At 38.9% G+C, this 13904-nt stretch overlaps 1 protein-coding gene across 2 annotated transcripts in view; it reads right to left on the reverse strand.

Moving 5' to 3' along the window:
• Positions 1-13904, reverse strand: part of MICU1 (mitochondrial calcium uptake 1) — a 214036-nt gene that overhangs the window by 84370 nt on the left and 115762 nt on the right. For both annotated transcript variants that reach the window (XM_084634526.1, XM_084634527.1), the window contains 2 exons: positions 10122-10204; positions 802-999 (listed from right to left, as the gene is read on the reverse strand). In XM_084634526.1, the coding sequence (XP_084490652.1) occupies positions 802-999; positions 10122-10204 (281 nt within the window). The remainder of the gene's footprint in view (positions 1-801; positions 1000-10121; positions 10205-13904) is intronic.

Raw genomic sequence — 13904 nt, forward strand, 5'->3', positions numbered from 1 at the left:
AATATGAGCATGTGTAGACTGGGAGCTTCTTAATGCTCTCATATCATACAAGAATAGGACATTCAATTAAATTAAGTGGCGGAAAAATCCAAAATTAATGCAAAGATAGCCATTCACACAATGCAAGTTAACCTGAGAAAGTTATTGGCACAAAATGTCACTGAAACCAAGAGTTTAGCAGGATTCCGAAAAGGACCAAACACTAAGGGTATGGCTACACTCGAAACTTCAAAGCGTGGCCGCGGGATCACTCCCGCAGCAGCGCTTTGAAGTGCGAGTGTGGTCGCGCGCCAGCGCTGGGAGAGAGCTGGTGGGGGGGCGGGGGGGTGTTCACACCCCTGAGAGAGAAAGTTGCAGCGCTGTAATGTGCCAGTGTAGCCATAACCTTATATAAACAAGGCTATCCAGAGTTATAATAGCAATTTTTTAAAAATCCAAGAGTTCTGGAAAGGACATGAGCCCTCGTGATTCAGGGCACAAATCACTCTCTAACTATTGAGGATCAGATAACCTGCCCGAGTAGAGTTTATCTCATAACTGCCTATTGCGGGATCACTTGTACCTTCTTCTGAAGCATCTGGTGTTGTCGACAAGATATTGAACCACTAATCTGATTCATTATGATAACTCCTATGTCTCAGCAGCTGCTAGAATACATTTATAGCACCAGCTCTCCCTCCTCGCCCACACCCACGCTCACCCTCATGAAGATAGCCCTCAGGTGATCACCTCAGTACACCACAATAGGGCACTCCATGACTGACGTCAGTCAGCCCCCGCCCAAAGTCAACGAATTCTCACCTCGAGCTTCAGAACATCATGCTGAAGTTTTCGCTGGAACTCTAAGAAGTTTGAGATTGTCAGCTTTCCTTTCAGATCAGATCCAAAAAAGTATGTTGTCAAGGCAGAGCTGAAGCCAGTCTTTAGAGTATTTCCTGTAGTAGAACGGTCTCTGTGACGCATTCCCATACTGGTTTGGGAGCGAATAATGCTCTGGACCTAAGCAGGAAAAAAAAAAGTAGTTAGCAAGGAAAATAGCATCATAAGGAAGTACTTGTGTTGGCCAATGTATCATTGTTAACTGTGCCAACTGGTTGAAGTGTTACTCTTGACCATTTTGTCACTGTCAAGTCTGTGAAGTGGTTAGCTGTACAAAGAGGAGCTACTTTGTTACTTCAGTGCATAGGGTGGCTGGATCTTGATTTTTATTTTTTTCCCGATTCTCAGTTAAAAAAAAAAATAAAAATCAGTTACATACATTGAAAATGTGGTTGTTACCTTCATATTTTAACCAGTCTGGTGCCCTAGCTGACACTGTCCCGCAAAAGCTACCAGCAAAAGCATTAGGGAAGCAGAGTCACTTGTAGACAATGGGGAGCTTATCTTTTCAAAAGCAGTAGGCAAGAGCCCAAGATGTATTGCATGGGATGAGGGGAAGGAACAGCTGTAAGCTTGCCTGCACCAACCAAAGAACTTGGTTTCTTGGCTGAGAGAAGTATGTCCCAACCATCAAGAAAGATGACCAGAAGGAACACTCCTGAGAAATTTGGTAGACTAGTTACAATTAAGCCAATTGAGTACTGCACTCAAAGACCGTCAAAGTTGTAAATAATGAGAACAGGGCAGTCATACAGAGCAACCTGGATTGCTAGGGTATCTGGACCCATAGAAACAAAATGTTTTAATATAGCCAAATATGAGGTCATACATCTTGGAACAAAGAATGCATGCCATGCCTACAGAAGAGGGAAGTATTCTGGAGAGCAGCAACTCTAGAAAAGATTAAGGGTGGTAGCAGAAAAACTTTTCAGTATGGGTTCCCAATGCTGCACTGTGGCAAAAAGGCCTGCAGGAATCTTGTATGATAAACGGGGGAGTAGGAGTAGGAAAGCGATTTTATCTTCGTATACAGCATCTGATGAGACCCAATACTGGTGTCCACATTTTCAAAGGACGTTGAAAATTGGAAAGGGTAAAGAAAAGAGCCACAAAGAATTAGAGGGCTGGAAAAAATGTCTTACAGTGTGAGACTTAAAGAACTCCATCTGCTTAGCTTATAAAAAAAGTCACTTGATTATGATGTATGAGTACCACGCCTGGGAGAAAATACTGGGTACTTAAAGGGCACTTTAATCCAGAGGAGAAAGGCATAACAAGAACCAATGGTTGGAAGTTAAAGCCAGATAAATGGAAATCAGAAAAAAGGCGCAGTTTTTTTTAAGTTATTAACTATTGGAACAAACTACCAACGAAGTGGTGGATTCTCCATCTCTTGATGTCTTTGACTATAGATTGACTAAATTCTAACACAAATTCCTGGACTCAATTCAGGGTAACTGGGTGCAATTCTTTGGCCTATGTTATACAGGTCAGATTTGATGGTCTAATGGTCCCTTCCAGCCTTAAAAACACTATGAATTTATAACAATTACAATTACTCCAGGGTCCTCATACCAATTTAAGGGGAGGTCCAGTCTATTTAGACAAAACTCACTATGTATGTATAATATTAATCAGCATAATAATAATACCCAGCTCTGATATAGCACTTTTCATCCACAGACCTCAAAGTGACGTACAAATGTCAGTATCATTCTGCCCATTTTACAGATTGGGAAGTGGAGGCACAAGGAGGAATGTGACTTGCCCAAGGTCACCAAGCAACACTGTAGCAGAACTGGGAATTGAACCCTAGTCTTCTTCGTCACAAGTCCAGTGCCCTGTTCACATTTTCTCCCCATAGATACATAAACATGTTATTAAAAGAAGATTAAAGCTGCAGTCAAGCACTCAAATTTAACCATAGTTCTGGCATTTCCTACCCATGCAACCTTAATCCTGCCCCCCTGTGCAGAAGCATTGAGATGGTCTTTAATTACATGATCATATGTTATTTTTCCCCAACAGGATAGGCAGCAGGGTTTGAACTCAGGAGCTTCAAATACAGAACACAGATCTCTTGCACTTGAACAAGCAACTAGTATCAGAAGTAGGTTGTTATCTCTGTGTGGAATAGTCCCTAGAGGTGGACAACACACACTTTCCCATGGATTAAAAAGGTGTTTCGGAGGCAGCAGGGGCTGTTGGATATACGGATCCCTAGGTCCTGATCCTAGTTCTGGAAGGAGAGTGCCATCTAATGGTTAGGGCAGTGGTTACAGAGAGGTCAGCCACATCCACAGAGTTAGCACGTTCAGCCTAAAAGGCTGGGTGGCTCAGTGGTGAGACTGGGTTCTATCATATTACAGATGGGGATTCTATTCCCTGCCCTGCCTGCTATGACCTTGTTATTTGTAAAATGGGAAGGGTGAATGATAGTTGCTGACTCTTGGGATAAGAATCTGAGGCTTTGGTGAGTGCTAAGAGTTGTGAACTGTACAGAAAATGTTAACAGCGCTCAACTGAAAAGGAAACCAAGAAACACAAGGTCTTCTAGCTCCCAACCCAAATCCCCTTCCTCACCTGGGCAAAGGCTGTTCAGTGAAGGAGTCTCAATCTCTGTGAAATGCATGACACTTTACCTGAGATACACAAACAGGATTGCCAAATGCATGTGTCATACAAGATGTATAACCCCTGACACACCTACTTCCTAGCCCTTTCACCAGCCTGCCCTATGACAGCCTTCTGCTGCTGGCCCCAGCCTCTGAGTCATGAAATAACCTCAGTAGGAAGAGGGCTTCTTTGGGTTTCCCAAGAAAAAAAAGGGTAAGGGTGAGAGAGAGGCCCCAGCCATTCTCAAATTAAAACAATTTACCAGGTTTGACCATTTACTGCCTCTGAAACTCCCTTTTTTAGAAAGCAATGTCCAAGGAGTGCAAACTGCTATGATATTCAGAGTATGCCTGCATCCTCTGTCAGCCCACACCAAGGGACTCTAGTGGAGCAAACCTTAGCTTCAATAGGAAAGGGATACTTTGAAAGGAGGAAGTGAAGAGCTGTTCACCTCTCTCTCCTTGGAAGACTTCTGGAGGTTAAACACTGGCTGCACTGCTGGCAATCCCCTCTCCCTCCTCCTCATGCTGGATGGGGGATAAAAGCAGTGTGGCAGCTGCAAAAGGTTTTAAATATCGAAAGCACGTAGGACCCTTGTTATAAGTGGAGAGCACCAACTGGGAGGGAGGGGGGGAAATCAGAGATACAGGCTTAGCTGCACCTTAAAAATGAAAAGCAGTGAGGTTTCTCTCTTAAAACTTCAGTTGCCCCAACTGATTTGCTATGCTCCCCACAGCCTAAATGCGTCCTCCAAATTACAGACATTTTGATGTACTTACAATACAAGAAAAGTCATTTAAAACAATTTGAAAAGAAAAATGTATAACAAAAAAAGAATGAAATCGGAATGAGGATTCACATTTTTAATACACTAAAATGTAAACCGAAGCATTTTGCCTTTAATATCATTGAACATAGTCACCTCATTTTCCATTTGTCAAAACTGCCAACATTAATAGGCGTTTTGCATACAGATATAGGTGATGGTCTGTAAGTAATTATGTATGAAGCTATGTAATTTATGATTGGTTTGGAACACACTGCCTCTGAATCTCTAAGGACTTTTTCCTGCAGAGGCTAGTGTTCAGCTCATGGCAGACTGTTACACAGGAAGTAGTGCATTCATGGAGATAATCATTTATATCCGGGTTGATCAAACTTACTGGCCCTCGGAGCCACATGACAATCTTCAAAAGTTCGAGAGCTGGGGCACATCTGCTGGGAGCCAGGGGTTGGGGCTTCAGCCCTGCTCCTGCTGCAGCCCTGAGCCCTGGCAGGTGTTCCCCGCAAGACTGAAGCTCCAAGGCCCCTCATCCCCGCTGGGCAGAAGCCCCGAGACCTCCCCTCCTCGCTGGGCAGAAGCCCCTATTGCACCACCCTGCTGCAAGGCAGAGGTTCTGAAGTCCCTCTTCTCCCCCCAAAGACTGATAGGTGGAAAATGGGAGGACATGGGGGGCTCTGCGAGCCACAATTTAATGGTAAAAGACTCGCATGTGGCTCGTGAGCCACAGTTTGGCCATCCCAATTTATACGATAGCAGTGTCTGCAGGCCCCAGTAAGGATCATGGTACTTTTGTTTGTCTCCATCTAAAATAAATCATACAGTCCAAAAGTACATGCATGGTTTATGTGTATGGAAGTATAAATATTTCCACCTTGAACCAAGTCTAGTTTGTTAAATTTTAGTACTAGGAAGTATTTTATCTTAATTTCTCTTGTAACCATTTTTGCCTTTAATGGGTTATGTTTGTATTCCTTGAATCCTATCTCCTTGTAGTTAAATAAACTTGTTTTATTCTTTAATGAAAACTAAACCAGTGTTGTGAACTGTATGAGTAACTCTATTTAGGGTGGCAAACTGTTAAATACTGATCCTTTGAGAAGAGGCCAGGAGAGGCTGGACAGTGCAGAACACTCATTTTGGGAGAAAATCCAGTATTGGGTATGTGCTAGGATCACCCTGCAAGTGGTAACCAAGGGTGCTTTAAGATAGAGTGTGGCTGGTGTTTGCTGACAGACTACTGGAATCAGAGTTGCTGAACCAGGATTATGGCTATACACAAACACTCAGGGAGTGACCTACATGCTGGTGGGCTGTTTGTGAGCAGCCCAGTTGGGGGCTACAGCAGTAAAGCATCATGAGGCACCCAAAGATGCAGAGCAAGGGTGACAACACCTCATTGGTCTGAAATACCCAAAAGGGCATATGATATTCCAGGGTGTATTTGCATAAATTCTTGAAAAATACACATATCCCTACCAAAGGAACCACAGTTTGTTTAGTTTGTTTTTGGGGGGTTATTTGCAAAGTATATCCAATCATTTATACTGATATCTGAAACGAGCTGAATCTAGGAATGTTCTTTGGATATTCACTAGAGTCAGCGTTCTTGTTCTTAAATAGCTGTAGCCATTTAGATATTCTTGACCTCTTCCCACTTTCCACATACAGCTCCTTTCAACTGCTGTCTGGAAAGCTGTGGATTTAAGTTTTGGGGAGATTATAGTCTTCATCAAACTATACTGGTGATGTATACAACCTTTATTCCTTTGTATATACATGGAAGCATGTAAAAAGCTTAGCATAAATAGATATTCATATCCTTAACAGCTTGTATATGTCCTCTTAATGCACTTGAAACCTCCCTTTGCATATCATGTGGACTGGGATTACTTAAAAGAATTCAGCACTTTCATCTTCAAAGTATTTTATAAATTTTGATCCTCAGAACACTTATTTTACATAAAACCCCCAAAATAAAAAAAAGCCTTGATTTCTGTTAAATACGGTCTTAGCTTCAGCCTTTTTTTGGCAATCCATTATCTATTTTCTTTTTTTCCTTAAGGTACTGTAAATTCATTTATCAACATTCAACAATGACTGATTTTAGCTGGATGTAAAAATTCTTAAACTTACTTTGATTACTAAATGTAGTGTAAGAAGCTTTTTGGAATGGTTAAATATGGTCAAATGACTATGAAGTGGTATATTCAGGAACTATATGAATGGTAGGAAATAGAATGTATCTGATACGTATGGGCTGATGGAAAATGAGGGAGCTCAACACTTCTGAAAACCAGGCCAGTGGTATTTAGGGATACAATAGCGTAATAGCAAAAATAACGAGGACTCCTCCTTATTTTTGCCGATACAGACTAACATGGCTACCACTATGAAACCTGTCACCATTCAAGTAGCGTAATAGTATGTTCTCACAATGTTGGTACCCCCTTGTCTCTAGTCACAGCACTGCACAAGAACTAGTCTCTGGAGCCTTCTACTGGCTTCTAGCCTTCCCTGCCCTGCAAAGGCCTTTCCCAGCATTTGTCTTCTCCCAGCTCACCTCCAGCCAAGTCACATGAAAGTCTAAAGCCCTTCCGAGGTAGCACAAACAAATCCAAATCAAAGTCCAAACAAATCGTTAAATTAATCCCCCTTCTGCCCTTCTCTTGTTGGCCCTACCTTAGGGATTCCCCTGAAGGAACCTAACCAGCTCCAGTAGCGTTCTTCCTCCTGTGTTTCCTGTCTGTCAAACCTTATCTCAGGGTTCTCTACACCAGAGACACCTGTCTCCCTAACTGAGCTCCCTCAGTCTACTTATGAGAACTAGTTCCACCTTCTTTGGCCAGGAGGTAATTAATCATCCCCCAGGTGCAGAGCATGACTAATTGGAATTATTAACCTTGCTTGATAGGGCTCAGCCCCCCTATCACCTATTGCAAGTGATGAATGGGGCCATAACTTGGGTAATAATTCTGAATTCAGATTTCCACTCCGGAAGAGATGGATTGATGCAATAGTCTTGTAGTTTCATTTTACAAGCAATTACCTCAATCCATACTATTTGGGAATTATACACACTATTATGTGCATAACTGTAACAAATGAACAAGATGGAGGAAGTAAAGCATGTTACACAGCTCTTCCTTTGAAGTAAACAATAGCAGTGATACTATATCCATAAGTGATATGGGGCAGAATGGATCCCAAATATTTCCTTACTCTGAGAAAACAAAGTAAATTAAAACAAAAACTCGCCTGTTCTGGCCCTAGTTTTCAATGAATAATATATATCATCATCATCATATCTTGTAACAGTCTCTCTAAAATTAATCAATATATGGTAAAAATTTGTGACTAGATTATTCAGAGATACCTTTGTGTTCTCAGATATCCATGGACATTCTCAATTGGAGTACCATTTCACGAGCATACATATTTTCCAATTGTTCTCCATTAAAGAGACTCAAAGGTACAGTCACTTAGTCTGACACTAAATCCTGTGTTTCCACACACAACTGGTAGTTTCTGCTTTTTATTGTTATGAAATACTGACCGATGGTGTGTAGAGCTATAATGTGTAGAGTTATAAAAGTATGGTAAAAATTACAGACTGCTCATACAATGCTTTTCTATATCTCCTTTAGAGGTGTTTGCTAAACTAATTTTTATTATGCCCCTCCATAGTTCAGGGTTGGCTAAATATTGTACAGGAAAAAATGACATGACTCCTAATTGTCACAGTGAAGGACTATTTGTTATATGCAGTATTTTACAGAACAACAGATTAATGTGTTTTGGAACCAAATACTAAAAAGAAGAAACAAGTTAATCTTAGAAAGTGAAACTGAAAGATAACCTTCAATTGTTACTTTGCTTTATATAACATTGCTTTGGAAGTTAAACTATTAGGAAGTGTAAGATGAACAGGAGTACTTGTGGCACCTTAGAGACTAAAATTTATTTTGAGCATAAGCTTTCGTGGGCTACAGCCCACTGCATCGGATGCATAGAATGGAACATATAGTAAGAAGATATATATACACATACATATAGAGAACATGAAAAGGTGGAGAAAGAGGCTAATTAATTAAGATGAGCTATTATCAACAGGAGAAAAAAACTTTTGCAGTGATAATCAAGATGGCCCATTTAGACAGTTGACAAGGGGGTGTGAGGATACTTCACATGGGGAAACAGATTCAATATGTGTAATGACCCAGGCACTCCCAGTCTCTATTCAAACCCAAGTTAATGGTATCTAGTTTGCATATTAATTCAAGTTCAGCAGTTTCTCCTTGCAGTCTGTTTTTGAAGCTTTTCTGTTGCAAAATTGCCACCCTTAAATCTTTTAAAGTGGCCAGAGAGGTTGAAGTGTTCTCCTACCGGTTTTTGAATGTTATGATTCCTGATGTCAGATTTGTGTCCATTTATTCTTTTGCATAGAGAGTGTAAGATATTACTCTTACTGATTTTGTTTGCTTTTCTTAATATACCTAGGCAGGAAAAGGATCAAAGGCACTGTACTTCCCGTGGAGAAGACATATTATTCATCCAGGAATTCAGCAGAAAATGCCAGAATGTCTGCAACGTCCATAAGAGCTTAAAATGTTATGCCTCTTGTTTAAAACGTGTGGAGTTCGAGGGGAGAGGACTTGGATGAACATTAGATCTTAACCTAGTTTTTCGATAAGAGATGCAGACAGGCACTGAGACGCTATGAGGAGAACATAAACATACTGCTGAAATAGGATATGGTTGATATTTGTTTAAGAGAGTCAATGTTCAGAACACTGGCCACATCACTAGTTTGCACTCTGTGTATCTAATTATACTTTTGAATATTTGGTTGTGTCCTCTTGTTCTGGAGGAAAATGAAACATTTGAAATACAACCCAATATATAATAAATAATAACCGATGCATCATGTTGGTACAAATGGATAATGGAGACAAATGTAGAGTAACCTTTTTTTCTTCTTCCTCTGAATCTATTCCCTTGTTTTGTACTGTGCCTCATCATTCAACTAGCTAATTACCTCCTTCTCTTTGTGAATGCATTCACCTTTCTTTTTCATCAGTCTTACAACTCTGGAGGTTTTCTATCATTTGGCAATTAAGGATGTTTTTTGAGTTTCAGAGCTCTTAAGCCTGTTTTCCACATAAATTGTGGTCCAAGAAAAAAACAACACATCCCTAATCTGAAAGAGAGCGAACATGTGTACCTACACATAGCAGAAATCAGATCTGTTTTGACTCACCCTACCTCCAATGGATGATATCATCACCTGAAAAGTCAAACTGTGTAAATCAAATATGATTGGGGATGGGATGTTACTTTGATTGGGGAAAATTAACATAGGAAAGTAAATTCAAAGTAGTCAAGCAAAATTACTAAAGTAGCTCTAAGCAAATGCATAAAGTCTTATGTTTCAGACACATTAAGCACAGTTATTCAATATTATGACAAAACAATAGCTTTGTAATAAAAATATGAGCAGGCAAGGTCAGAATCCCTAACAGCAGTTACACTAGCACAGCAATTCATTTCTTTTGTTTGTGGAGCTAGGGTTGTCCATGAGACCTTCTCAAGACTCAAGTCAGAGAATAATGATGGTGGCTTTGCAGATTATTATGCACGTAATTCTCCTGGTTTAATTAAAGGTTCCCTACTGGAAGCTGGAGTGAAAAGGGTGTGCTGTTGTGCATAGAAAGAGCATCTATGAACTATCACCTATGTGCCAATACCTACTAGTAGCAAACCATCATAATTATGTTGTATAGTAAGCATTACAATTAAGTCTTAGGTTGTATATCTTTAAGAAGTCAACCTCCCAGAAATTTACCTGTTCAAACTCCTCCATGTCCACTTCACCATCACCATTCAAATCAAACATCTTGAAGGCAATTTCAAAATTCCTCTGGGGAGCTACATAAGAAGAAACATAATTAAAATGAAAAATATTGACCAGTAAACAATATTTATTTGAATTAAGAAAGCAGCAGAAATTAGATTAGAAAGGAAGATTTGCTGCCAGCTGATCAAAAATGTATTGTTGTATCCAAAAGCAGTTTTGTTTAATTCTTATAACGTACATCTATCATAAATGTATGTAATTTTCTACTTCACTCCCAGAAGCTTTTTGTAGTTCATTCATTCAATGTTTTCCTATCCTTAGAAAGGCTCCTAATCTTAGCCTCCACTCCTCTTGCTAAGAGCTCTGTAGGACTCCCTACGGATATGTCTACACTGGAGGAAAAGATGCTTTTAAAAATTTGAGTTAATTAAACCCTTTTCCTTTCAAGTGAGGACTGAGAAAGCTTACTCCAGTTCTCTAAACAGTACTCCAGCAACATTACAGAGACATCAATATCTGATATTCCTAATATATAAAATCCAATAGAAATAAATTTGGAATAGGTGTTCAGGCCATCTCAATACATCATAGAGAAGCAAATGGGTACAATTATTTTTGTTTTTGCAGATCTACTTTAACATTTTGTGGAGTGGCAAACGTGTCTGAGACATACGGCATGGAACTGGAAGTCTGGCAACCAATTCTATTACAGACTCTGCCTTTGGCTCACTGTGTGACTTTAAGCAAGTCACTTAACCATCTCTGCCTCAGATAGCCCAGCTGTAAAATGGAGATGCTACATCTGTAAAAGTATAATGTACTGACAGTTTTGGGGATAGAAGTCTTCAAATGTAAAATATAGCAACATCAGCCTTAGTGCAAAGTATCCCATAAAATCCCACTAATGAGCCTCAGCCCTAATGTGGGCAGACCACCAAATAATGTGCATACTTCAGTTTCCAGACATAATTAAATCCTGCAAGCTCTGTGGCTGAGACTTGGTGCAATTTTTGTACTTATTTGGATTACACTATTTTCTTTATTGTAAGTGTTCCTAAATCCAATACGACTGAAAATTTTGCTAATTAGGGCTGTTGATTAATCACAGTTAACTCAAAAAAATTAATCACACTTTTAAACAATAATAGAATACTAACTGAAATTTATTAAAATATTTTTGGATGTTTTTCCTACATTTTCAAATATATTGATTTCAATTACAACACAGAATATAAAGTGTACAGTATTCACTTGATATTATTTTTTATTACAAGTAGTTGCACTATAAAAATGATAAACAAAAGAAATAGTATTTTTCAATTCACCTAATACAAGAACTGTAGTGCAATCTCTTTATCATGAAAGTTGAACTTAAATATAGAATTATGTACAAAAAAACCTGCATTCAAAAATAATGTAAAACTTTAGAGCCGACAAGTCCATGCAGTCCTACTTCTTGTTCAGCCAGTCACTCAGACAAACAAGTTTGTTTACATTTGCAGGAAATAATGCTTCCCTCTTCTTGTTTACAGTGTCACCTGAAAGTGAGAATAGGCATTCACATGGCATTGTTGTAGCCAGCATCATAAGATATTTACTTGTCAGATGCGCTAAAGATTCATATCTCCTTTCATGTTTCAACCACCATTCCAGAGGAAATGCATCCATGCTGATGACGGGTTCTGCTCTATAATGATCCAAAGCAATATGGACCAATGCATGTTCATTTTCATTATCTGAGTCAGATGCCACCAGCAAAAGGTTGATTTTCTTTTTTTGGTGGTTCGGGTACTGTAGTTTCCACACTGGAATGTTGCTCTTTTAAGACTTCTGAAAGCATGCTCCACACCTCGTCCCTCTCAGATTTTGGAAGACACTTCAGATTCTTAAACCTTGGGTCAAAGCTATCTTTAGAAATCTCACATTGGTACCTTCTTTGCGTTTTGTCAAATCTTCAGTGAAAGTGTTCATAAAATGAATATATGCTTGGTCATCATCCGAGACTGCTATAACATGACACAGATGGCTGAATGTGGGTAAAACAAAGCTGGGGACATACAATTCTCTCCAAGGAGTTCAGTCACAAATTTAATTAACACATTTTTTTAACTAGCATCATCAGCATGGAAGCATATCCTCTGGAATGGTGGCCGAAGCATGAAAGGGCATAAGAATGTTTAGCATATCTGGCACATAAATACCTTGCAAGGTTGGCTACCAAAGTGCCATACAAATGCCTGTTCTCAGTTTCTGGTGACATGGCAAATAAGAAGAGGGCAGCATTATTGCCTGTAAATGTAAACAAACTTGTTTGTCTTAGCGATTGGCTGAACAAGAAGTAGAACTGAGTGGACTTGTAGGCTCTGAAGTTTTACTTTCTTTTGTTTGAGTGCAGTTATGTAACAAAAAAAAATCCACATTTGCAAATTGCACTTTCACAACAAAGAGATTGCACTACAGTACTTGTATGAGATGAATTGAAAAATACTATTTTTTGTTTATCATTTTTACAGTGCAAATATCTGCAATAAAAATAATATACACTGGTTTCAGTTACAACACAGAAAACAATGTATGTGAAAATATAGAAAAACATCAAAATATTTAATACATTTCAATTGGTAGTCTATTGTTTAACAGTGCGATTCAAACTGCAATTAATTTTTGAGTTAATTGTGAGTTAACTGCGATTAATCGACAGACCTAATATACTCAATTTAAATGATCAACAACTATACAAGAGGTGGAATTAAAATAATACAGTAGTAGACAGTTAAAAAAGTAACTGAGTACCCTCCATTACCAGACACCACTACATAAAAAGCTAAATCAGAAATGAGTGAAAACCAATGGAAAGAGGGGGATTTTAAAAAGGTTCTTTGGCTTTTTTATTTTAATTTAAACGCAAACTGGTAGAAGCTATATTTAAGCAGGGCATTCATTTAACACTTTTCCTGTGTTGTACCTGGTGTCTTTTCTATAGTTGTGAAGCAAGCATTATTTACTGAAGCTTGCAAACTTGTCTCAAGTGCTTTTGAATGGGGAATTCTTGTCAATTCCAATATGTTGGCTATTCACACGCATGGAACAAATAAACACTACATAGCAAAAGTGTTATATGCCTGTAATGCAATAAATGCCTGATATGCCAAATTGTTGACTGAGCAGTCTGAATCATGTCCCTTTCAGACCTGTAGGGAAGAGTACGATCTTCAAGTAGTTTTCTTTTCTGTGATGTTTCACATTTATGTAACTTCACCAGTTAAGAGGGGAAAAGCTTTACTACTTGCTACTCCTTTGACAGCCCTGAAGCATCCCATTTTTCTGTATGACTTTCAGTGTGGTATACAAGCCGCTCAAGGCTTCAATATCAGTTTTGCAGTTTAATAACTCTACAAGTGACTCTAGTAAGGAACTAGAGAGTGTTTTATTAGAAATTATTTCCAGAAAAAAAGACTAAATTTGTAGCTTAATATTTGAATAGCTACTCCCCACCTCCATCCCTCTGCCCCAAAGTGAAAAAATGCAAGTTAAAAGGGCACAATAAGTAAAGTTTATAAAATATTTGAGGTTTATAATCAGTCTCCAAAATACAAGATCCTTCAACACAAAGAATGTCACAACCAAAAAAGAGCTGTTTTAAATCTAAACCCTATAGCACACTTTTTCTTTTTGCTATCTTTGGGTTCAAAAACATTAAAAAACATCTTACCTTTCTCCCCACCTACCCCCAACAATGATTAATAAAGTTGTATATTTTTTAAAAAGCCT

This window comes from Lepidochelys olivacea, assembly GCF_965140295.1.
Source record: "Lepidochelys olivacea isolate rLepOli2 genome assembly, chromosome: 7".
NCBI classification, from domain to species: Eukaryota; Metazoa; Chordata; order Testudines; family Cheloniidae; genus Lepidochelys; species Lepidochelys olivacea.